General features: G+C 39.3%; 2 protein-coding genes and 1 pseudogene across 2 annotated transcripts in view; 1 reads left to right on the top strand and 2 right to left on the bottom strand.

Moving 5' to 3' along the window:
* Window positions 1-16,420, bottom strand: part of LOC149841696 (uncharacterized) — a 29,828-nt gene extending 13,408 nt beyond the window's left edge. The window contains exons 1-3 of the mRNA XM_089998653.1: window positions 16,138-16,420; window positions 15,065-15,132; window positions 1,159-1,184 (exon numbers count right to left, since the gene is read on the bottom strand). Coding sequence (XP_089854779.1) covers window positions 1,159-1,184; window positions 15,065-15,132; window positions 16,138-16,224 — 181 coding nt within the window. The 5' untranslated portion in view covers window positions 16,225-16,420. The remainder of the gene's footprint in view (window positions 1-1,158; window positions 1,185-15,064; window positions 15,133-16,137) is intronic.
* A 2,437-nt stretch (window positions 16,421-18,857) lies between these two features.
* Window positions 18,858-19,663, top strand: LOC149841695 (stearoyl-[acyl-carrier-protein] 9-desaturase, chloroplastic-like; annotated as a pseudogene).
* A 323-nt stretch (window positions 19,664-19,986) lies between these two features.
* LOC149841694 (protein MRG1-like) overlaps window positions 19,987-27,112 on the bottom strand; it is a 49,054-nt gene continuing 41,928 nt past the window's right edge. The window contains exons 10-11 of the mRNA XM_089998656.1: window positions 21,298-21,382; window positions 19,987-20,340 (exon numbers count right to left, since the gene is read on the bottom strand). Of these exons, the coding sequence (XP_089854782.1) occupies window positions 20,250-20,340; window positions 21,298-21,382 (176 nt within the window). The 3' untranslated portion in view covers window positions 19,987-20,249. The remainder of the gene's footprint in view (window positions 20,341-21,297; window positions 21,383-27,112) is intronic.

Raw genomic sequence — 27,112 nt, 5'->3', positions numbered from 1 at the left:
CTAATTCCTCAAGAATGATGGTGATGATTGAGTGTTTATCTCCATTGATATAAGGTTGGTAGTTGGTTCAAATGCTGTAAGACTAGCCTGTTCTATAATTTTTCAAACCAAACTTGGGACCCACCAGAGGTCTGGTTGAGATCTGAAAATTTTCAATATTGAGAATAAATATTTACTGGGACTGGCTTTAGTGAACACAAACCAATACCTGGCCCTGCCTAAGCCAGGTATGGTTGAACCAGGACACAGACCTGGACCTAATACCAGCACCATAAAGTTGACAATGGGATTGTACTCCGATTTGTTGACACCCCTCCCTGAAATATGCTTCCGCTATTAAATATCAATATGTAGCCTGCATATTGGAAGTATGAAAGGCGGCATATTGAGTACATGTATGCCCTTGATAAAGGGAGACTCAAAGTGCTTTTTGAAGATAATGCTTAATGACTCCCGCCATATTGAATAGAAAAGGAGATAAAGGATCTCCTTGTTGAAGATCCGTCCTTCGAGGGAAAAACTCACCCACATCAATTTCATAACTGAAAATCATGTCCAACAGTATTCACCTTAAACCTGAAGAATTGATAATGGTGCATCTGCAGAGAATTTAGTATCAACACACCATGAAATAACTGAATCAGCCCTTAAAATTTCTCATAGATTGGGGAGGTCTACGCAACTATATTCTGATGCAGAAAGTTATGGGTGCAGTTAGCTAAATATAGCATTGACAAACATGTGAACTTTTTTGGACAAGGACAAACATGTGAACAATGAACATCCCTCAGATATACTAAAAGTTACAAATATTTCCTATGGATTAAAAATAGGAAGTAGCAAAGTCACTAACTCGCTATTGGTAATAGCAATATCTTGACAGAGGCAACACCTAGAATAAGTTTAAAAGCATGCTTGATTGCTTTCATATGCATAGTGACCATAAGGGCAAATGCAAATGGCTCCACCTATGTGATGTCAATGATGATAACATATCAAAAAGCAGATGCAGAATGAAGAAGCATGCGACAAACGAGTATACAAGTATACAAAAAACAATATAATTATGTGAACCATGATAATCAACATAAACAATTAAGACAGCACAGAGCTGAAGAAATCACATATAGAAGTAGGCAATCCAGTAAGTAGACTTACGCTTATGGTACTTGGTGTGCTGATAGCTGTTTCCGGTTGTTGAACACGTGCAAGAATTGTAAGCAGCATAAACCAAATCAAGTAAAGATATGCAACAATTAGGATGATTGAGGCATATGAAATATTCACAATATTTGCAGTATATGTGGAATGGAAATTCCACAAATTTGTGGCAATTATAGAAATTTTTTGTGCTCAAATATAAAGAATTGAAAATCATAAAGAAATAAGTTACATGCAATGCATTACTGTGAATTTTCCAATACATTTAAAGACAAGATCAAGCCCTGTTGCCAGAATTCAAAGCAAAGAAAATAACTTAATCCAAATATGGGTATTGAATCAAACAAAATTTTAAGCTATAATCCTATATTGACTTTAATTTTGTACAAGTGGAGAAAAAAGACCAATGACAGCATTAGTCTCCTCTCTGCTTATGGTCATCAACAATCAAATCTCTATCATGTCAAAAAATTAGGAGCAGCACCAGGAAAAAGAACTACATTTTGTTTCCACCAGTAAAATCATAGCAAGAACAGAAAATGAAATCGCCAATGTAGATAGCAGACTCCAAAATTCAAGTCTCAAATGCTCTATCCGATTGTCAAGAATCTCCCTAGCAAATGCATGATATTTATAAAACAGAAAAAGTTCCTAACCATGTTTTCACCAGATGCACCTGGAGTCGAGAAGTCAGGGAAATATGCTCAATCACACATGATGAATGATGGTTTTCTAATCTCAGGTCCAATGAAAAATAATTTGATCAAGAGGCAGTAGAGAACTTCACTAGCAAACCCATACAACTTGGACGCATAACAGTGTTTCATATTCCAGACTCTAAAAAGTTAGAAATTACGAAGAGAACGCTCCAGTCATGGAGGCCGCAAGTCAAAGTTTTTGCTTCTATTTGTGATGCACTTCACAATGTCATTAAAGGCTTCTTGAATACTAGAGTTGATGTTCTCAAAACTTCGATAATATATTCAAGCCAAATTAGCCAGTACAACTTCATAGTTCACCATATCCAAGATCTTGAAAACGGGTGAGAGAGAGAGAGAGCTTCTGCTATGTCCTTCCCATCGGTCAGTCGTCCACCTCCTAGCGGTGTTCAATGTCATGATGCTTCGCATAGCCCAGGGAACTCTTCCACCCATGCTTCCCAGTGCGAGGCTGGAAATGGGTGCTCCTAGGTGAATGTAGTGACCAACTCAGTGCATCTCAATCAATCTATTGAGGAGGGCGTTGATGTAGAGGATGCTGGTTCTGAATGATCAGCGGTGGTTTCAGATGTTGCTTATGATGCTATGCTTAGCCCTTTCAAATGGGCTGATATAGCAGGAATTTTGGGGTGCCAACGCTCGAGGAGTTTGGATTATCCATTCATTTTTTAGTCCCCTTATGATATGTAAAAAGCTATGCCTGGACTGAAGCTTTCAGCAGTAGACAATGGCCTTTTTCTCATTCGGGTGTCTAACCCAGAGGACCTTAAGGTCGTTCTCCGCCACGGTGCTTGGAAAGTTGCGGGTAGAACCTTGCTGGTCAGTCCTTGGAGACCTGGTATGCCCTACAAGCTAGAGGAAACACATCTTGTTCCTATTTGGATCCGCTTACCAGCATTGTCTACAGAGTTATGGAACATGGCCTTCTTCAAAGGTGTCTCTAAGTACTTGAGAGGGTTTCTGTATGCAGTGGATAAGTGCACCAGTGCCCAAGATCGTCTTAACTATGCCAGGCTTTGCATAGAGGTTCCCCTCTCTTTTGTTCCTATTCCTGGCATGGAGGTTAAAATTATCAATGGCAGAACCTTTTCACAATCTATTGAATACGAGAACAACATTAAGTTTTATTCCCATTGTGGTTCAACAACTCACTCATTTGGGACGTGTACTATTCGTCTCCGTTCTTCTTCAGATCCCTCAACCTCCCCTGATGGATGGACCTCAGTGAAGACGGTCAAACGACCCCCTTGGTGGAATTCTTCAAAAGGGCACCACCCATCAGGGAGTCGTTTTGTTGTTCTTCAGGAACAAGGAAATTCTAATACGAAGGAGGTCATGAATGTTGATGCTGCCCCAGAAGCAACTGGACCTTCGGTTGTGGCGGAGATATCTTTTATGGAGAACCAGGCTACCATGTCGCCAGAAAAAGCTACTTCTGGTGGTCACAAAAAATTTTCTGATAGCAGTTGTAAAAGTAGTTACAACGAATCCTCACCCCATGCTAGTCACTCCACTCCTATCTCGAAGCACGTTCCGAAACCGACTCCCCATCCTTCTTCGTCACCGTGTGGTAGTTCAGCCACATATGCAATTAGGCGGTGAAACTATGAGGACCTCCTCACCTGTTAAGATATCTTTTTCCACCACTGAGGCCCCTTCCTATTTTGAATTCAAATCGTCTTCCCCTCATTCTGAGACGATGCACTCCAAGCCTCTCCCCCCCCCCCTTCCCCACGATATCAACATCGCTCGAAGATCCATCGAGAAGCTGTGCGTCGGAAGGTCGTTTCTTCCCGTGCCAAATCCTCTAAAATTGTGCAAGAGATGTCATGTTTTATTGAGCGTGCTCGCCGCATTGACTCAAGTTGTAAAGTGTTAGGGAACATCACCAACAAGTGTGTCGACAGAGCCTTTGATTTTGCGCTTTGACCTGAACTTGACCCCCTTGACAATGTGTCCAATTTGTTGTTGTTGCAAAGTCTGATCCAAAGATCCCCTCTTGATGAATGCCTTTCTCTAGGAATACAGGAATGAAACTCACTTCATGGAATGTGAGGGTACTTGCTTCTGGACCCTCCCAACACGTTCTTTGGAATTTGGTTTGTGCTCACAAAACTGTTGTTTGTTTTATTCTTGACGCTATGCTGCAAGTCTCCAAAGTGACCCAACTGATGAGGAGATTTCCTGATTACTCCATCATTAGCAGTCCCTTGACAATGGAGGGTTGGAGCCATGTTCATTGTATTTGGGACCCTTCTCAGGTTTGTCATTGTCATGCAGTAATCCACTACTATTGGATCCAAGCAAACTTCATCTTTGTTCAATCTCAATCATGTTTATCTACAATTGCATTTTGTCTCACACCCCAGTGTATTATCTGGCACCATCTTCTCTTTGAACTCAATTTTTTTTTAGCGATCGTCAACTACAGGCTTTAATTCTTGGTGATTTCAATTGTATGTGATCTTCCAATGACAAAATGGGTTTGCCTTTCATTCTCTCATCTTGCCATGATTTTGAGTCTTTTATCAGACAATCTAGCCTTGTTGAAGTTTTGGACAAGCATCAGCACTTTACTTGGAATAACCATCGCAAAGGATGGGAAAACATCTTGTGCAAGCTCAATTGGTGTTTCCTGACAGGATTGTAGCTTGAGCTATTTGGCACTAATAATATTCTCCAAGTTCTCCCCAGGACTCTCTGATCACAACCCTTTCTCATCCTTTGTGATGGTTATTCCAAGCATAATCACCTATATCGTTAAAGATAATTTTTTGGCGAGAGTATTTCTCGGAAGATGTTTTCAAAAGTTGATAAATCTCGGGAATATCTCGGCAATAGATAAAAAATTAAATAAAAATTCTAAAAAACAAGTAAAAATACAGAAAATAGAAAATAAAAGAAAAAGTCCCTTCCTTTTTTTCCTTTCCTTTCCTTCTTCCCCTCCCTTCCTTCCTTTTTTCTCTTCCTTCTTTTCTTTTCTTCCTTCCTTGCTTTCTTCCCTTTCTTATTTTCATTTTCTGCTTTCCTTTCCTTTCCTTTCCTTTCCTTTCCTTTCCTTTCCTTTCCTTTCCTTCTTCCCCTCCCTTCCTTTCCTTCCTTTCTTCCCTCCTTCCTTCCCTTTCTGTAGCGATATTTATCCCAATATTATCGCGAGAAATATTATTTTTTGATATATTGAAAATATCACAATATTTTCAATATATCAGCGATATCGGTGACACTGATTCCAAGTAAATTGGTGATACATGTCTTGAACTTCAACAAGGCTAGATTGTTTGATAAAAGACTCAAAATCATGACAAGCTCAATTGGTGTTTCTTGACAAGATTGTGTCTTCAGTTATTTGGCACTAATAAATTAATAATACTCTTCAAGTTCTCCCTAGGACTCTCTGATCACAACCTACTTCTTTTTTAGCTAAAAACTGGATTTCCCTCTCGTTTCAAGCCTTTCCGTTTTTTTTAAGTTTTGGTTAATGTTTGATGAATGATGGCAAATCGTCACTCGCAGTTGGGCTATTAGAGTTCAAGGATCAGGTTTTACAAAAACTGTAGGAAATGTGATTCTATCTTCAGCATTGGAATAGCCATGACTAGTATGGTGTGGATCAGCGAGTTCTTGAACTTCAGGAGGAGGAGCTCGCTTCTATCCAATCAGAGGTTGACCTTGGCATAGAGGGCGCAATTGATCGAGAACTAGTCTTAAGAGACAAACTTCAAACTGCAACCTTGGTTGAAGAATCTTTCTGGCGACAAAAGGCTTGCATGCTATGGCTCAGAGAAGGGGATTATTATTCTGCTTTTTTCATGCCTCCATCAGAGCCTGCAAGCAAAAAAACACTATCCACCGCATTCAATATGAAGGGATAACTCTCCAAGAGTTCTCTGACATTCAAGGTGCTAATAGGAGTTTTTTTTAATCCCTTCATTCTAAAGATTCTCATTGTGGGAGTATGTTTGCACAAGATGAAAGAAGGGTTATGTATCTCATAAACAGAGAAAAAAGTTTAAAAGCTCTTGTTTCTGCATAAGAGGTCAACTTACGGTTTTCCAAGTGCATGGAAACAAAGCACCCGGTCCTAACGGGTTTCCTGCTTGTTTTTTCCATGCCTTTTGGGACATTGTTGGCTTGGATATCACCCACATAACTAGGGGTATCAACGGGTCGGGTTTGGTTTGGACCCAGGTGGAACCAGACCTGGCCCCAATTTTCGGGAATGGTATATAGTACGAACCAGGGTTACCGGACGCGCCTAGCTAAAAGGGGAAGCGCGCTTCCCCAAAGCGCGCTTCGGAAGCGCGGAACGTCGCGCTTCCGAAGCGTGGGGGGAAGCGTCCCCTTTTTTGGGAAGCGCGCTTCCCTTTAATGGGGGACGCGTTTCCCTTTAATGGGGGACGCGCTTCCCTTTAATGGGAAGCGCGCTTCCCCCTCGCTTCCCCCTCGCTTCCCCCACGCTTCCCCTGTTTTTTTTTTTCAATTTTTTGTATTTTTTTTTTTTGTTTTTTTTTTCTCTTCCCCCTCGCTTCCGAGACGCTTCCTATGTCGCTTCCGAGACGCTTCCCGAATCGCTCCTAAGTGGTCCCACGCTTTCCCGCTTCCTAAAATTTTGAAAGTGCCTCGCTTCCCGCTCCCGCTTCCCGTATCGCTTCCCGCTCCCGCTTCCTCAACTGGCAACCATGGTACGAACCCAGGTCTAATCAGACTGACCATAAGAGAAACCATACCCGGACCCAATAAGAACTACATGAACCAGACTCAGGCCATACCCAGTAAAATAATATTTTTTATCATTTTTCATTGAAGAATTGCAAGTCTTAATCGGAACTCGGGTCAGGCCCGAGGCTGGTATAAAATTTCACAAACTATACTCGGCTCCATGTATTAATCAGACCTTTGAGTCCGAACCCAGGTCTTCTTATTTATCACCATACTTGGACATTATAGGGTTTGGTACAGTGTCTGGGTAAACTCGACCCGTTGACACCCCTACACGTAACACAAGAATTCTTTCGTAAGGGTAAACATGTCTGTAGAGTCAACTCCACCCACATCGTACTCATTCCAAAGTTGAATAATTGTCAATCTTTTAGTGACTTCAAGCTTATCTCTTTGTGTAATTTCTTGTTTAAATTTTTTTCCAAAGTCATGGTTAATCGCATGCTCCCTATTCTGACCCGTATTATTTCTCTTAATCAGGACGTCTTTCTACATAGACGTAACATCCAGGAGAGTATTCTCCTTGCTCATGAATTGGTTGATTCTCTCATAACCCATGAAATCCCTTCGGTTAGACCAACTCTTGAGGGGGGCATTGGAGTCTGCCATCTTAGAGATGTCAACAAGGCATCTCTTGCTTTTCTCGCTGTTTCCATGTTAGAGTCTTCTTCTTTGTGGGTCAGGTTTATGCAAGCCAAGTATATCCAATGTAAGATCATTTAATATTTGGTTACGCTTGACGGGGCATCATTTGGGATGGAAATATGTGCCTCAAGAGATTTCTTGGCAGGTTAGGAAGGGCACCAGGGTGAAGTTTTGGACAGATCAATGGCTCACTTAACATATTGAGTTATGTGGTGATCTCCAATCTTCTTCAAAAAATGGTGGCTCAAATGATTCAAGAACAGAGTTTATTGCATGAATGTGTGCCCCATCTCCCTTCTTGAGTTCAGCCACAGCAACTCCAAGTCAGTAATGGCATGGACAGACTAATCTGGAAGAACGACCCTAATTGTCCCGTCTCTGAGTTGTGGCAGGCTATCCGTCCGAAGCTTCCTCCCCAAACATGGCACAAATCCTTATGGAATTCTCAAATCCACCCCTGGGCTAGCTGGACGTCTTACCTAGCTATTGAGGATCGCCTCCCAACTCGGGATAGATTGCAGTGAATGGGGATTTATTTGGCCAACTTTTCTGTGCTCTGCCGTCATCATCTATTCATCAGCTGCCCTTTCTCTGCTAATCTTTGATCTTGCATTATGAGGTATTTCTGAGTTCATCGCAGCCCCTGAAAAAGCATGTTATGTTCATTTGGTGGGCCACCAAAAAACTTCATGTTCCTTGGCTTCAACGATGTTGGCCGATTATCTTTCCAGTGGTTATCTGGCAGGTGTGGCCCATTCAGAATCGAGTGATTCATAAGGATCAAGGTTATTCGTTGCGGCATTTCAAACGGGAAGTCTAGCAAATCTGCATTGAATGTTTTCAGCGTATTAACTGGGACCCACATTCTCAACGTATCCTCCACAATTGGTGTCAATTTAACATAATTGTGAGCCCTTGGCCTCCTCCTGAGATTCGAGCAATTGATGTTCAAATTGCATCTTTTTTCAAGAGCAAAACTGCGAGACTAACTCTCTGCATATGTTCTCACAATGATATTTTTATCCTGGCATGTGCTGATTGCAACCATCGGGTCTTATCATGCCGGAAACTCAGCTGCTTGAATTTGGGCTTCAACAGCTTCGAATGAGAGATATATCCATTTCATTGTCAGTGAATAACCATGCATGCCTCTCCTGGCTTATGGCAGCCATTGAAGGCAGGTGCACCTTGGAGCTTAATTTGCATTGTATCCTTTCCCATCGAGGTGTGACTTTTCCTACCATAAGTAACCCAAGTCTGGAAGTGTGTTCCTTGCTGGAATGTGTTAGTAGGAAGGGTGATCATATCACATGGAAGGAAAGACCTTCCATGTGGTCGGTTTGATGTACATATTGATAAAACAGCCAATGGATTGGCGTATTCTGTTGAAGAAACCGAGAAAAAGGAGTGGGGAGAGAGAACAGAGCTTTCTTGGAATAGGCAGCCTCTATTTTCCTTCTTAATGGCTGCACTAAAACATCATTAAGATAAATAGGTTTACAATTCTTTTACATGGACAAAACTGCCCTGTGTTAGTAATGTATATTACATTACAATATAAACATACACATGAACCATATGGATCCTCTACTGGATCCATATCCGATCCATATTCTAATACCCTCCCTCAAGTTGTGCATAGGAGTTAACCATGTGCAACTTGTTCTTCAGACACCAGAAACGGTTACTTGTGAGACCTTTTATGAACATATCAGCGACTTGGTCTTCTGAAGACACATAAACCGGTTTAATCTCTTTGTCTGCTACCTTTTGTCTGATGAAATGTTGGTCAATCTCAATATGCGTGGTCCGACTGTGATGAACAGGATTGAATGCAATTTGTATAGCACTTCTATTATCACACATAAGAGTCGAACTTGAGATACTCTCTCTCATCTCTGTAAGTAGATGCCTAATCCAGGTCACTTCTGCTGTGGTAGCTGCCATAGATCTATATTTTGCCTATGTGCTAGATCTTGCCACAGCTTTCTGTTTTCTACTACTCCATGAGATAAGATTTCTTTCAATGAAAACACAGTATCCTGAAACAGACCTCATTTCATCTGAGTCCCTTGCCCAGTCTGCATCTGTATAGGCCAATATGTCATGTTTCGGTGTCCGCCATGAAGATTGTACATATGTGAGTCCATCACCCACCGTGCCTTTTAGATAGTAAAGAATACGTTTGACGACATCCATGTGACCAGTCTTTGGTTCATGCATGAACTGAGATACTTGATTTACAGAGTATACAATGTCTGGCCTAGTAAAAGTAAGGTACTGTAACATGCCCACTAAACTGCGATACTTGCTTGCATCAGGATATAACTCACCATCACAAATACCGAGTTTTTGATTGGCAACACTGGGTGTAGGCACAGGTTTGCAATCTGTCATTCCTGCTTTGGTCAGAAGATCAAGAGTGTATTTGTGTTCACTTAATGACATTTTTTCATCCTGGCTGTCCACCTCTACACCAAGAAAATATCTCAGTTCTCCAAGATCTTTCATCTTGAATCGCATACTTAGTAAAACTTTAATTCGTTGAATATGGTTTAGAGCATTACCAGTGATCACTATATCATCAACATATATAAGTAAGAAAACTATAGTGGTTTCATCCCTGTATGTGAATAGAGAATGATCTAGTTGGGAACGAATGAAACCGTGGTTCTGAATCTCTAAGAAAAAACTTTCAAACCATGACCTAAAGGCTTGCTTTAAACCATACAATGCTCTGGTTAATTTGCATACATATTCTTTTGGGTCTCCCTCTGCATAACCTTGAGGCTGCTCCACGTAGACCTCTTCTTTTAAATCCTCATGAAGGAATGCATTTTTAACATCAAGCTGACTAAGGGTCCACCCATGTTCAATTGTCAGGCCAAGGATAATACGAATAGTTTCCATTTTCACCACTGGACTGAATGTCTCATCATAATCTTGACCGTATTCTTGAGCAAAACCTTTGGCAACAAGACGTGTCTTGTATCGTTCAATGTTGTCGTCCGGTTTATACTTAATCTTATACACCCATTTTGAGCCAACAACATTTTTATCTGGGGGATGACCAACTATCTCCCATGTTTGACACTCATGAAGTGCCTCGATCTCCTCATTCATCGCTTCAATCCATTTGTTAGATTGAACAGCTTGACAAAACCCAAGTGGTTTCTCATGTTTTTCAATCTTGGATAGAAAGATCTGAAAATTCATAGAGAAGTTATCATAACTCACCCATTTTTCAAAAGGGTGCCTTATCCTGCCTGATCTTCTTGGTACCTCTCTGTTACTGGACAATGCCACGTGTTCTCCAACAGGTGCATCTGTTTGCTCTCTGGGTCTCCTGGTATAGACATTTCTTTTGTATCTCAGACATTCTGTTTCTGATACCTTATCTGAAGCTGTCTCATCATGTATGCTTTCAGAAGCCAAAGTGGTATATTCAGCAGCATCTGAAATAAGTTCAGCACTGAGCCATGGATCATGCCAATTAGCAGTTGCGTCACTATGTTCACGATTGTGATTAACTTTATTTTCCAGAAAACTATTTTCATCAAAAACAACGTTTCTGAAAAATTTGATCTTCTTATTGGCAGGTTCATAGCACCTGTAACCCTTGTGTTCATCTGCATAACCTACAAATTGGCAAATAGAGGCTTTGTCCTGAAATTTAGTTCTCATGGATTTGTCAATATATACATAACATGTGCATCCAAAAACTCGTAACTCATCATAATCAGGATGTACACCAAAGAGAACATAATAGGGAGACTGATTTTCAAGGATAGGCATAGGAAGACAATTTATCACATGAGTGGCTGAAAAGCTTTTGTCCAAAGACTAATGGGCAAGTTACTGTTAAGATATACATATATGTGTATATATATATGTATATATACATGTATAGGTATATATGTGTTTATTGTTAACTGAAATACCCATTAGGGGTATTTCGGTCTTTTCTCTATAATAGGTGTCAGCCCATTAGGGGATGACATTTCTACATTTTATTTAATGTATTTATTTTTGTCTTTTTCTTTTTTTACCTTTTTGTCTTTTTCAGATTTGATGGGACAACTCCATATAGCTGTTGGAGCTGCCCCAACAACTATATTTATGATGGGACAGCTCCATATAACTGTTGAAGCTACCCCAACAGCTATATTTATGACTGTTGAGTGCAGCCCCAACAGCCATATTGAGTTGCACCCCATTGGCTCCATTGTATTATAAATTGGCCGCTTGTGGCTTTGTATTCCTAACTCATTCTTGAGTGCTTCTATGCAATAACAAGTTTGTAGACCCTTGTGTGGGTGGTTTCGTGATTCAATCAAGTATTTTTACTTTATTGAAAGTGTGTTCTTGCATGTGTATCGGATTCAATTTACTTCATTACAGTTACAACCATGCATCATACTCATTGCACTTTCCACAATATGTCTGTGTTTACGTTCAGCAATTCCATTTTTTTGTGGAGTGTACGAGCAAGAAACTCTACGATGCATCACATTATCTTGGAGAAAATCTAAAAATTCTTTGGAGGAATACTCACCACCTCCATCACATTGGAGAATTTGAATATTTTGGGAGAATTGAATTTTAACGTAGGCATGAAAGTGATGGAAAATAAGAAAAACCTTTGATTTGTGTTTCATAAAGAATATCCAGGTAAAACGAGAGAAACTGTCAATAAAAGATACATAATATTTACTTCCAGAAGAGGAAGGATTGGGGGCTGAGCCCCAAACATCAGAACATATTATCTCAAAGGGCATAAAAGCTCTTTTATTTATTTGATGAAAAGAAAGTACATGACTTTTGCAGACCTGACAACTGGGACACATTTTATCCTTCAATGAAGGTTAAACAGACTCTGAAAGGAAACCATTTGACACTAACTTTTCAATAAAGACTTGACTACAATGACCAAGACGAGAATGCCAGAGATCTGGCTTATTACATTTGGATATACTTAGGACGCTTTTAGAGACATGATCAGACTTGGGCTTCAGGACACTGGAGGCTGGATCTTCATTGAAGACATACATGTTTTCACGTCGCTTTCCTTTAGCGAACATCTCCTTCGTTTGAAAATCCTTGACAAAGACAAAAGTAGAAGTAAATTCCACAAATGAATTGGTAGAGTCAACAAGCTTAGAAACAGAGATAATGTTTTTCTTTATATTTGGTGCATGAACAACATTAGATAAAGGAATGAATGAAGACTCGGACAAAGGGATGAAGACATTGCCTACGTTTGAAATGGGGTGGTGAGTCCCATCTCTAGTTACAATATTAGATTTACCAAAATAAGGGGTCAAAGTAGAGAACTTACCAGCATTGCCAGTGACATGAAGATTCTTAGCATCATCACTGACCCGAAAGGTACCCGCAGTGCCTGATGTAGAAACATTTTTATTATTTTGTGTTCTATTACGATTTTGTGGGTTGAACCAGCAGTTGGCTTTAATGTGACCACGTTTGTTACACTGGTAACATGTGGGAACATTCTTTGAAAAACTAGCAAGAAGATTTGGCGTGGGTAACAACCCACGTCCACTCGGGATTTGTGCTCCCCTGCCTCTTCCATGTCCTTCTCGTGCATGATCAGCAGTCATCCCTGTGGCTAGAACATCATGCGTAGATGATTGCCCTGCTGGAGCATCAAAGATGTTTTTTAAAGACATCTCGTACTGGAATAGTTTAGCACGTAAATCATCAAAAATGGGCAACGTAGGCAAGCACAATAAGGAAGTGACAAGAACATGATACCCTGATCCCAAGGCATTCAGTGTCTGCTGCACTTTTTCCTTATCTGACACTGGGTATCCAACAATGGCTAATTGGTCTGTGATGCTTTTGACTAGATTTAAAAATTCAATAATGGTCATTGCCCCCTTTTTTAAAAGTTGAAATTCACGCTTGAGAAATAACACCTTAGCCTCTGATATTTAAGAGTAGATCTGGACTAGAGTCTCCCACAATACTTTAGATGTGCAATCATCTGGGATGGAAACTAAAACTTCTTATGACAATGTGGAAGTGATGTACGCGACGAGGGCCTAATCGCGCTTCATCCAAGTAACAAATGCAGGGTTACGAATGATGTTTGGTAATCCTTCATCCTCTTTTGTTTCTTGTGTGACAAATTTTGATGGCGTTGGAGTAGAGCCATCCAAGTAACCTGAAAGGTCTTGACTTCGGATGAAATGAGTAATTTGCCTTTTCCAAGTCAAATAGTTGTTGGTATTTAGTTTTTCGGAAACTAGCTGCCCCAGAAAATTGGAAGAAAGACCGGAGTTGGCTGAAGTACCCATTTGCAGACTTTAAAGAAGAAAAATATGGCAGAGATCGGTTTTATAACAGAAATCAACACAAAAACATAAACAGGCAATGTCACGACAGGATTTTAAAACTGAATGTAAATGTAGAATATTATTTCAGATGAGAAGAAGACGACAGCTGATCTGAATATTATTTCAGATCACTGGAAGACACACAACAGATCTAAATGTAGAACCTTGAGTAGGCAAAAATGAAGGTGGCCAGACCAGATTCGTGATTAGAAGAGATCACGTGAAACAACAGTATCTTGAGAAAGCATGAAACAAGAGGAGAACTCGACTGAAGTGGGAGATAACGGGACCTGAAGATAAGGAAGAAAACTCGACTGAAGAGACTCAGCTTTTGACGTGGAGCACTCGGCTGAAGAGAAGAAGAAAACTCGACTGAACTGGAGTAGCACAGGACTCGGCTTTGACGTGGAGCACTCGGCTGAAGGGAAGCACACGGCTAAAGGGAATCACAGGGCTCGACTGAAGAGGAGCACTCCACTGAAGGTAACGTGAAATAGAGAGACAAGGAGACTAAAGAAGAGCACTTAACGTGAAACAGAGAGTGGGAGCACTCGGCTGAAGAGAAGGTGAAACAGAAAGAGAAGGGAACTCGCCTTTGACGTCCCTTATGAAGATCCTTTTACGCCCAGAAGTGTAACCTGCTCTGATACCATGATAAAACAGCCAATGGATTGGCGTATTCTGTTAAAGAAACCGAGTAAAAGGAGTGGGGAGAGAGAACAGAGCTTTCTTGGAATCGGCAGCCTCTATTTTCCTTCTTAATGGCTGCACTAAAACATCATTAAGATAAATAGGTTTACAATTCTTTTACATGGACAAAACTGACCTGTGTTAGTAATGTGTATTACATTACAATATAAACATACACGTGAACCATATGGATCCTCTATTGGATCCATATCCGATCCATATTCTAATACATATTCCCTTGTATTTTGTCCCTCTGTACAGTTGGGCTTGTAATTATGATGCTCTATAATAAAAGGAGGGGGCTGTATCCCCCAGCAATCTTATCGAAAGGAAAACAAAAACAAAAAAAGAAACAAAACTTCAGAGTTCACCAAACTTTCATATGGAAGGAACAGATGTCCTCAAGTCCCTGAATTCAGTAACAGCAAAGTGCCTCATTTTATGATGAACTAAAGCAATCTCTACCTTTCCAATATCTATTCAGTATAGACATTCCCCACACATCTCCTCTCCCAGCTCCCCACTCCCCTCGCCAAATCATAATCATGGCACAAGAATGTGTTTTGACAGAGTATAACAATAAACAAGTACTCAACACATCAAGTCTTTCCACTGTGCTCTTGCAAAATACAAATAGCTGAAGCAAAAAAAATTTGCACACATGATGCAACCTATCCATTCATTCAGCTCCCATGTGGTACCTAGTTCCACAAATAGCAAAGGAAGAAAATAAACATAAATCGGAACACAAGGTTAAGAAAAGACACATACACGACTTTTGGTGAGGTGCAGAGATGAAGCATTTGCCAGAAAGAATACTCTATGTCCATTTGTTGCCACTGCAAAACAAATATAAGAAAAAAAATCATAACCAATACAAAGTAAAAAACTTAAGTTCCAGAAGCAAAGGTAAGCTGCTAAGATAAATGAACTCTATCCTTTTTTATTATTGAAGCACAAATGCAAAAAAATGCTTAATAATTTCTCTACTTTATATTCGGACCCTTCAGCTATAGGTAAACATCACAGGTCATGTGTCTCTTGAGAGATGGTTCTCAAAATTCAATTAGTTACTCTCAAACCTTTTACTCTGTTTGAATGATAAATGTTTCTCTAGTAGATTGAATCAATGACTTACACTGTATTTTAGCTTTGATATAGCACTCTTACGCACATATGCACATGTATGAAGAAGTGTACATGCACACCGTTATTCTTTCAAAAAAAAAAGTACATGTACATCCGTTAGTTGCATACTGAACACACGCCTTGAGCTCCTCAAAAATATGACTATCAGTGCTACTCGATTCGAGTTACATGAAATCGATCACAGGATCGTCGATTATACAAATTATAATGGATTCTGCTCTCCTTAATAACAATATCTAGCAAGAATAACCTTCAACGAATCAAGAACGAGCCTCCAAACCAATCTAATGTAAAATTCATGATTCTTCAAGCGCATATTTGAACATTTTGAAGGCACTAGTTAAGATCAACAACAAACACACGATATCGCAGCGATGCAAAACAAACCCTAAACAACGGACAGCTACGGTAATGCATTCAATCCGGATGAAATCGCAAATTAACGGTCTTATTCGATCCCTGTGAGATCACAAATCAACGGCCTTACCTCAAAATCGCTCGTGTCCAAAATTCCTACCTAAATTTGAGCCTGTTTTCAATCCAAACACGTATATTTGAATTTCGTGATGTAATATTACTCGAAACACACAATTCAAACAAACCGCGCTCTGGATGTAACAGGAACCGAGCGGATCTGAACTAAATCGACGGGAAGAAAAGGGGAAAACGAGAAGCCGAGAGAAGAAAGAACCGACCTTGATAATCCTGCGGAGATACTGAAAGGGCATGGAGTTAGGGCGCGACGTGGACGGCTGGCGCCCCTTGGACACTGTCGGCAGCATCTTCCGGCAAGACGAGGGGAAGAAAGCGGTCGCTATCCGGCTTCTTCGGCGGGAAGGGATCGCCGGAAAATTGAATTGCGGCTACAACTTCGGACCCCTGACTCGTCGTTGGGGGAGATCATCAGAGTGTGGAGTACGGAACTAAGAGAGATCTCTCGAAACCAGATCTCTCGAACTGAGATTTACCCTCTTTGTGCCTTTCTCTCGCTGGGGAAGCAGGGTGTGCGCACACGCCGCAGCTGGGAGTAAATGGATCGGAGTCGGTCGAACCTCGGATCCTAACCCGAAATGTAATTCTAGGATATGGAATTGAAAATGGGATCCGAATGCATTTTCGGATGTACACGAATCGAATTCGGACTTATATGATTGTGGACCTTTTTTGGATTAGAATCTGAATTCGGATCAATAGTTTCTGTTAGATGTACATTCAACAAATCGGACCTGTTGCAAATTTTTTGCATGTAAAACAACCATTACCTGCTAGCCCTTTTATTATTATTTACGATTTGGATCAGGATCCAACTCAACCACATCCAGTCTGATTCAGAATGGAGATTGCTGTTGGATCCATCACAATCTAAGACTGAATCCAACCCGTTTGCATTACCGTGTCCAGACTGCTTTGGGATAGGAGGTGAGTGCCAAAATTTGCCGCTTTACGTGCACAAGCATTGTTATGGGTCGGTCATTTTCGAAGAAACTTCACTCGGCAAGAGGATCTGGTCGCACTGCTTCAGTCGGACATACCTAAGGTTGTCGTGCCTGCAGCATAAAACTTTAAGGCTAGGACCAATGCCCTTGGGGCCTATGTTAGGCATTGGCTTAGTCAGAGGGGAGACCCCTATGAAAATCTAACCTTGACTGCCCGTCTAGCAGCCAAGGCCCCCACCCCACTACGCCAACCCCTTTGAGGCTACCGGTAGGTTCTATAAATATAATTTGGTTTTAATTCAGCCTATTGAGGTGGTGGGGCCCCAAGAGAATAACGCAGGGATGTCAATGGGTCGGATGTAAGGCAACATCTGTCCTGAATCCGAATCCGAATCCGATTAGTTGGATTCGCTAGTCAAATCCATATCCAATTAGAAATTGGATCCGGGTTTGGTATTGAGTTTTTCATTGAAATCCGATTTGAATCCTACTAAAACCCAAACTCGGTTAAGTATAAATATTGGGTTTTAAGCTAGTCAGATCTGGATTTGGTTTTAACTTTTTTTTATCTGAATTTGATTAGGTTGGATCCCATTCAGTTGTATCTTTTTTTCATCTGAATCCGACCCGTTGACATCCCTAGCCCTGTCGTATCAGAAATGCAAACAGATCGAATCTGGATCAGTTAAATACATAAGAAATTTGAATCCAAATTGGGTCTAAACAGCCAAAAAACATAACAGTAGAATACTATACAGTCTGTTTGCATTCCTAGTCGTATGGCTCACTCTCAAGGGGTTAAAAGTAGGGTGTGCATTGGGATGGCCCAGGCCCATTTGGAGCTCAGCCTGTTGGGCTTTGAGCATGAACCGGCCTGGGTTTAGACCCGGTTCTTAATGGGCTCAAGTTTGGAAAGCAATCGGGCATGGCCCAAACCCATTTGTTCTAGATGGATGCATGCATGGTAATGCATCATCATATTAAACACCATATTTCATGCACATTTAAGCACCCAATTAATTATCTTTCTAGTTTTCATAAAATTAATGCCTTTTATCAGATAAATAGATATAGTTAGCAACATAGGCGGAGCTGGGGGGGGGGGGGGGGGCAGAACTGGGCTGTAGCCCAGTCCTGCCTCCCGGCCCAGTTAAAAAAAAATAAAAAATTTAAAAGCCCAGTCCTAGCCCAGCCCTGATTCCATATGAAATAGATTTTTATCCATTTTTGTAGCCCAGCCCTGACTGCAGCAAATAGTTTGATTTGTCCATATGAAATAGATTTTTATTAATAACTGTAGCCATTTTTTATTTTATCTCAAAAAAAAAATTCAGGGCCGCTGCCCCCGAACCCCAGACTATCACACCAAATTTTTTTTTTTTTTGCTACACCCCTGTTTGCCCCCACCCCCCTCACATGAATCCTAGCTACGCCCCTGGTTAGCAACTTACTATGCATCAACTAATTATGTTTCTAGATTTCATAAAGTTAATGCAACTAATTAGGTTGGTCATGATTTTATTTTCATGAGCATCAGCTCCTTATATTAATGAGGGCTAGGAATAAGCCCTTGCTCAGTCAAAGATTGGTGACTCCCTTGGGGCGAGGGGTGTACCACAGGTTTACACCGTCAGGATAACGATCGTAAGTAAAGCAGGCTTAGCCAGCGCTATTAGGTCTCTAATTCAGATGGTGGTTTTCTCACCCTTGGTGAAAATAAAAAGACAATACATCTAGGTCTCTTATTCCGAGCAGTGTTTTTCAATATGATAGATGTTGACATGAGGTCCTTATTTGACTGTTTTAAAAAAAAGTACGGCTAATATCCAAAATTTAAAAAAAGGGGAGGTTCATTTAAAAAAGTACGGCTAATATCCAAAAATTTTAAAAAGGTGAGGTTCATTTTTTTGCAATTAAGGACAAAAAGTTGGCCTTAGATGATTTTTGTTTGAGAGTCAGAGGAAGCACTCGAGCCCCAGAGAAATACATGTACAGGTCACCCACTCGATGCTGCCGGGAAAAATGGAGATTTTCAAGTGGCTGGAGTCATGGGCAGAGCATACCATCTTAGCGCTGTTGAAGCCGATCCAGGCTTCATGGCAGCCATCGGATTTCCTGCCGGATTCCGGCCACGATCAACTCGAGGAATAGCAGCCCCGCACGAGGGAGGTCCCAGACGATTACCTCGTTTTCTCAACACACTAGTCGGTGTTAGGAACGAGACGACTTCTTGGGCGGTTTGGACGAGGGTGTGGACTGCTGAAGAGAACAGGCACGGTGATCTTCTCAACAAGTATCTCACGTACACCGGAAGGGTGGAGATCGAGAAGACCATTTAGTATCTTATCCGCTGAGGAATGGTATGATTCCTGATCACATTTGTACCTGATTGCGATTACAATGATTTCAGCATCTACAAATTCACTTCATCTTTCTTGTTGGTTTCAGAACCCGGGGACTGAGAACAACCCTTATCTTGGATTCGTTTACGCCTCCTCCCAGGAGCAAGCGACGTTCATTTTGAACGGCAGCACTGCCTCCGACGTTAAGAAGTATGCAGACCTGCAACTCGCCAAGATCACCGCAGACAAGAAGCACGCAAAGATCACCGAGAAGCTGTTCGAGGTAGATCCCGATGGTGCAGTTGAACACTTGAATCGTTTTCTGGCACAATGAATGTCAGGATGGCAAACTGTTCGAGCGTTTCTCTGCTGTTTCTCAGAGGTTGTGGATGTATACTGCAAAAGACTATGCGGATATACTGGAGCACCTGGTGAAGAGGTAGAATGTGGAGAAGCTGACTGGAGCACAATGAATGTCAGGATAGCAAGGGACAGGAAGCCCAAGACTAAGTCTGTAATTTGGTGCCGAAGTTCAAGAGGTTAGGAGAAAGAGCTCAAGCGAGGGCCAAGAAGACCACAAGTCTCCTCCCTTTTACTTGGATTTGCAACAGAGAAGTTCAGTTGTAGAGACATTATCAAGGTTAGTTGATGTTGGTTTTATCAACTACACACAAAAAGAATACAATGTGTACACTATATAAGCGCATGCATATTGATTTCTGGCCCTTGTTATGCAGAATTTAGCGTAAGCACAAACAATATGTCAAATACAACCATAATGTACAACAATGATCGAAGTGCTCCCTAGGTACAACACATCGTCAATATAATCGTTTACATTTGTGGCACGGGTCACCCCAAGAGGAAGAATGAAAGCAATTGGGAAAACAAAAGTTTACCATTACAAGATACAAGTTACATATCGGGTGCGATGCACGCATCTCGCTTGCAAAGCACAAGAGCGAAATCACTGCCCTCTGAAACACAAACTCTAGAAGCCAACAGCATGGTAGTGGTACATCAGCCACATCATGTTGATGTGTTCTGTTCCTTGTCCCCCAAAAATCTAGGGTCATCGTATGTAGAAAGGAAGAAGGTGCTCTGATTCTTCTGCAAGAACCTGTTTTTGAATGGGACAAGTAGAATTATTAATAAAACCTACATTCATTCAGGTCAGGATGTCCGCCGGCACACACACACACAATGCCAAAATGTTGGACGTGCAGTAGAACGCGTCTGACATTGATTTAAGATCATTAACGGTGGTCACTACCGCCGCTAAAGGTCATTTTTTAACTAATACACACAAGCATCAAGTAACGTTGAACAAAAGGCTTGTTCATCGCTACTCCTATATATATATATATAGGGAACATGATATTACTGGACGGCAAAAACATCAGATGTGCAGTCGAACGTGTGTCTGTCGTTGATCTAAAGGATTTAGAGGTCTTTGACCACCGCTAATGCTCTTGGCAGGAAAATGGGCTTTAGCAGCGGTCCGAACTGCCACTAAAGCCCATTTTTTTCTTAAACGCGTGTGCACATCCGAGTAACAGTGGACAAAATACACATCCACTGTTACTCTCATCCCTATATATATATATATATATATATATATATATATATAGAGAGAGAGAGAGAGAGAGAGAGATCCTAGCTGCGTTCAAAGATCAAGATTTTTTAAGACTTGGTGACAACTGTAGCATCCAAAATATTCCAAACTTGGTGTCGTTCATAAGAGACGATTATTCCATTTGATGACAAATCCAAAAGAATCAGTGTGTCCTAGCTGATTGTAAAATGATAGCATACAAAGAGGATTACAGAAATCGGAGATCAAATACCATGGCTCACTGAGTATGCCTTGGTTACTTAAAAATAGCTTATCTATTGAATAGAATGCTAGTGCCTAGAAGGGTTAACAAGTTTCACAGAGGAAGGGAATCAAGTACTACACGTCAACCATCCATGGTTTCTATCACATTAGGGCCCTAACAACCATTTTCTGGGGGGGAAAGCCTAATCAAACCCTTATTAAGTTTCAACTATACTGAAATCAGGGAAGGAAACATACTTGAGGAAATCAAGCAACCTTTTCTGCAACTGAGTCATTGTCTCATCTTCCATGGTGACATATGCCAATAACTCAGGTAACTTCCCTATATCAAACGCAATGCCAAAATCTAATCAGAATCAGTTATTACATGAAATATCTTGCTCACTAACTGAAATATAGGAAACAGTACTAACACAGCATCTGTCGACACCTGAATCATCTTAAATGAAAACAGAAATAACAGAATGTCACCATTTGTACTCAACCCAAGTACATAAATTGCTGTTGAATCAGACAAATTTTACAAGGAATGCCGTTTTTGTGTGCATACAGACTCATTGCACGTATGTCAAAACAATCACCAAAAATCATACAAAACAAGCTGAAACATGCATAAAAACTTTGATAAAAAATTTATAAAATTAAACAGATACAATTTTGCAGCAAATTTTTTTTGTACGTAATGTCATAACATTTTTCTGGGCATCATGATTAGAATCTGAACAACTCAAGTGTGTTGCCTTTAAAAGTCTATCCAGACAAAGAAAAGCTTGATCCTGCTGTGAAGTGCTCACTCATGTATAGGGTTTCTAGATGTTCCTTGAAGAAGTTATTGTAAAGAAGTATGCGAAATTACAAATAACAAAGTGCAAAGCACATACCAAGTCCAATAATGGACAATTACAAAGAAGATAGACACCTACTCAGGTGCACACGCAAAAGTCCACTAAGGGATAATGCCAATGGCTAACAAAAAGTGAATATTATTGAATAGTGAAAGGAAAAAGAATACCTAACATATAGAGATTACTCCCCTGTTTATACACAAAAGGAGAGGGTGAGACCATTGGGAGCTCCCGTTCATAGTCATTGGGGAGCTCCCAATGGTCATATTTATGACTGTGGGGGGGCCAACGACTCTATGGAAAGGGGGCTCTAATGTAAATGAAAAGAAAATAAATAAAATAAATAAAATAAAATAATTGTTTCTAATAAACAACTATTATTATATGTAAAAAGACAAAATGCCTCTATTGGGCAATCTATTATAATACAGGTTTATATATATATATATATATATATATATATATATATAACACTTCCCCTCAAACTTTACGGGGAAAGAACCGAAAGTTTGCTAAGGAGAAAGAAAAAATGAGGAACAGGAAAAGCTTTGGTGAAGAAATTAGCCAATTGGTACTTGATGTGACATACAACAACGTAATAATTCCTCTAAGATATTCATCACAAACATAGTGACAATCCATTTCAATATGTTTAGTGCGCTCATGAAATGTGTGATTGCTTGCAATATAAATAGCACTCTTATTGTCAGAGCACATCTTCGATGGTGTTGAAATGATGATACCCATATCACTGAGAAGCTATCTCACATAGGTGTGGGTGCGGATGTGGATGCAGGTGCGGTACTTTAAAAAGCCTTGAGTGCAGGGAGTGTATATATATATATATATATATATATATATATATATTAACAGTTTTAAGTTAACACCATGTATTTGTGTGCATTTATGTATTTATATATATAATATAGATAAAAATGAACCTGATTAGGGTTAACTGAATCTACTTTTAGATAGAAATTGACTTCAGTGTAGTTGACTTCACCTAACACAAAAGAAGTTGTGTCCAAATGTCGCACCTGCCTGGGTGCAGGTGTGGGTACGATGCGGGTGTGGTGCCCTGTTAGAAGAGTCTGTGTGACATAGCTGAGAAGACTTTTAAGCCACACAATCTCCATTGTCGTTGTAATCATGGCACGATATTCAGCTTCAGTTGAGGATAAAGATATTTTTGTTGTTTTTTACACCACCAAGAAATCAACGAATCGCCTAAAAAATACAAAAATCAGTAGTTGAGATTCTATCATTTGGGTGATCACCTCAGTCAGCATCAGTATAAACAGTTAAATCAAAAGATGATGAAGAGGATAAGAAAAACCCCTTTCAAAATGGTGTTTTTAATATATCGCACAATCCTCATAATTGTTGCCATGTAGACTGTAGTAGGAGCATGTTGAAACTAACAGTTGCACGAACAACATGAGCAATATTAGGTCGGGTGATGAAGAGGTAAGTGAGAGATCCAATTAGCTGACGATATAGAGTAGGATCTTCAAGCAATACACCATCTTCAGGTCTTAATTTAGTATTTATGACTTCTTGGGTCTCCACCTTCTTTTCATCTGAAACTCCCGACTTAGCACATATGTTAGCAGCTAGTTTCATTTGAAAGAGAATATATCCTCTAGGGGAGTAGGCAACCTCAATTCCTAAAAAGTATCTCAAGAAACTTAAGTCAGACATATCAAAAGTTTTATTTAAGATTGAATTAATTTCAATAACACCTTCTTTGTCATTTCCTATGATAATCATATCATCAACATACAGAAGAAAAATTACAATTATAGTACTAATTTTCTTGACAAAGATAGTAGTGTCAGTATAGCAAGAGATAAATCCTAAATTAATCAAAATATTACTAAATTTATCATACCAAGCATTAGGAGCTTGTTTAAGACCATACAAAGTTTTTTTAAGTTTTAAAATTTTTCATTTAAATTAACTCCTGGAGGAGGTTCTATGTAAACTTACTCACCAAGTTCTCCATTTAAAAATGCATTTTTAACATCTAATTGAAAAATAGGTCATTTTTTAATAGAGGCAATGACAATAAGAGCTCGAACATTAGTCATTCTTGCTACTGGAGCAAAGGTTTCTCATAATCTATTCCATATTCTTGAGCATACCCTTTGTCAACTAACCTTGTTTTATATCTTTCTAATGATCCGTCACTTTTGGTTTTGATTTGAAATACTCATTTGCGTCCGTCCTAGAGGTTTCTTGCCTAAGGGAGGGTCAACTATTTTCCATGTTGGCTTTTTTAAGAGCATCAAGTTCAAATTTCATTGCTTCATTCCAATGAGGGTATTGTTTGGCATCATTATAGTGAAATGGTTCATAATAAGAGTAAAGAGTCATTAAACATGCTCTAAAGTTTGAAGAAAATGAGTCATATGATACAAATCTACTTGAAGCACTAGGGATTCTTCTAAAGGTATGTTTTGAGAGAACTTGTCAAAGGCACATGGATGATTACTTTCACCCCATCTAGTATACACATGTGTATCATTTGATACATTTTCATTCAAATTTTCATGTTGATCACTAACTCTATCAACAATCAAATACTCAATACTAGAGTCACTCTCAAAAGGTTCAAATACCTCAATAGAGTTAGACTCATCATGTCTTGGTAATAGATCAAATAGAAATGAATAATCAATTTTTTCTTTAGATTCTTTTCTATCAAACCCATTTTTATTTTCAAGAAAAGTAGCGTCTTTTGAAACATAGAGTTTGTTATTTATTGGGTCAAAACATTGGTATCTTTTTTTTATTTTCTCCATATCTTAAGAAAACACATTCAATGGCTTTTAGGGATAGTTTATCATTTTTATGAATAGGAACATAACACTTACAACCAAAGATTATTAGTCTTTTAAAATCGGGAGTCATTTTAAAAAGTTTTTCAAATAGAGAAACATTTTTTTAATGAAGATGAATGAGTTCTATTAATTAAGTTGAGGTTAGAATGGCTTTGGCCCAATTTTTTTTTAATGTCCTTTGAAATTAAGAGTCCTAGTGGTTTCTATTATATGTCTATGCTTTCTTTCCGCTAAACCATTTTGTTGCGGAGTTCTAGGACAAGACCTTTGATGACAAATTTCATTTTGTTTTAAGTAACTTTGAAAATCGTTAGACATGTATTGTTCTCCCGAATCCGATCTAAGAATAGAAATGTAGCTTAGGAATTGATTTTTACTCATTATAAGAAATTCCTTAAAAAAAAAGAACACATTGGATTTATGATTTAGAAAATAAATCCATGTATATCTAGTAAAATCATCAACAAAAATAACATAATATGAGTAACCTTCTTTTGATATGATAGGTAAGGGACCCTGTACATCCAAATATATTAATTTAAAAGGCAGTGTAGAAACAAAAGTTCTTTGAGGAAAGGGAATTGCTTTCATTTTTTCAAAAATACAATCTTGATAAGATATTTCTTTTTCATTACATGTATTTTTCAAAAAAGAAATGAGAGACATTTTCAAAAAGCTAGGATGCCCAAGTCTCTTATGCCAAGTATCAATACTTTTGTCATGTACAAAATTACAAACTGACATGGGTGAAAGGGACAAAAAATCCATAAAGTTAATATTGTCTCTCCTATGGCCTTGCCCAATCAGTTTTCCTGACTGTAGATCCTACACTGTAAAATCTTTAGATGAAAAAAAATTGCAACCATGATCGAAAATTTGAGAGGGAAAAAAGATTTAAATTTAATTTTGGAACTACCCTTATTTTTGGAACAAGAAATTTTTGAGAAATTTTTGAGTCAAGGTATTCCAATACTTTCTATTTTTAAAGAAGTTTCAGTGGCAGTTGAAACATAAGATGAAGTAGGATTAGTGTAAACTTTGGAAAGAACATTCTTGTGATGTGTCATATGAAAGGAAGCACCCGAATCAAGAATCCACATACCTAGAAGAGATGAGGAAGACGCAATAGTGGCACCCGAAGTGAATGATGATTTGAGAAGTTGTTAAAGTGCCTCTTATATTTGGTTAAGTGTGTCTTTAATATATTCTCTATTTTTGCTTGCTTCTTCTTTCTTAGGTGTGATTTCTCCAATTGAGGCAATTTTACCTTTAAGCTTTGAACATACCAGTCTAATGTATTCCGGTTCATTACAATGATTGCAAGTAACACCCTTCCTATATCCACTAGTATAGTTGGACCCAGTGTTATTAAAAATGCACCTTGCCTCAAGGCGAGGGCCTTTATGCCTTGAGGTGCATATATAAAGCGTAAAAGCCCCAAAGCGTGCGCCTCAAGAAGAGGCATATACACCTCGGATTTTTGGTCAAATGAGGGTCAAAGCCCCCATTTGACCAAAAATTAGGGGGGACGGGGGCCTTAATTTTTTCTTTTTTCACGCAGACACTCTCGTATTTTTCTCATGCAGTCTCTCTCTCCCTCATCTCTCACACGCAATCTTTCTCTCGTATTTTTCTCATGCAGTCTCTCTCTCCCTCTCATCTCTCACATAGAGTCTCTCTCTCTCTCGTCTCTCACACGCAGTCTCTCTCTCGTGGTCGAGCCCCCTCTTCATTTGTTGAAGAGCCTCTCGGCCACACAACCTCTCCTTCTCGCCCCTACGATCCAAAGGGCTTCTTCATTTAGGTAATGCTCCTCCCCCTCTTCATTTACAAAATTTCATAATCTATTAGTATCTGAATTAATCTTGCATTCTGCGTCTTTTCTCAATAAAGATATGAAAGAAATTTATATATGTTTTCTTTTTTGTTATTTTTCTTTCTTAATTTTTTAATATGGACTTCCTATGAATTGTTTATTTGTACAAGTCACTTAATTCCTTTCATGTCTTTCAGATGCATGAAACTTTTCTTGATCATATTTTAACCTTATATTTTTCTTTTCAAGTCTCAGCAATATCGTTGTCACAGGTCAATTTTTTCACTTTCTATTGGTTGCTAGAAAAACTGTATAAATGGGATGTCTAAATAAAAGAACATAAGTTGGCACCCATTTATCTATTTGAACAAAAAACTTCTACATGATTCACTTTTTCCATGTGATTTTCTTTATTAATCTTTAGTCATACTTCAGCTTATTTCTTTTAATCTGTATGATTAATATTCTGTGATGTATGTTTCCTATTTCTGCAGCATGGTTCATGCTTGATACTCTTTTTTAGTGATGTTCGATTGAATCATTTATCA

Source organism: Nuphar pumila, chromosome 3 (genome assembly GCF_984573655.1).
Source record: "Nuphar pumila chromosome 3, dmNupPumi1.hap1.1, whole genome shotgun sequence".
NCBI classification, from domain to species: Eukaryota; Viridiplantae; Streptophyta; class Magnoliopsida; order Nymphaeales; family Nymphaeaceae; genus Nuphar; species Nuphar pumila.
This window is presented reverse-complemented; position numbering and strand designations above follow the sequence as displayed.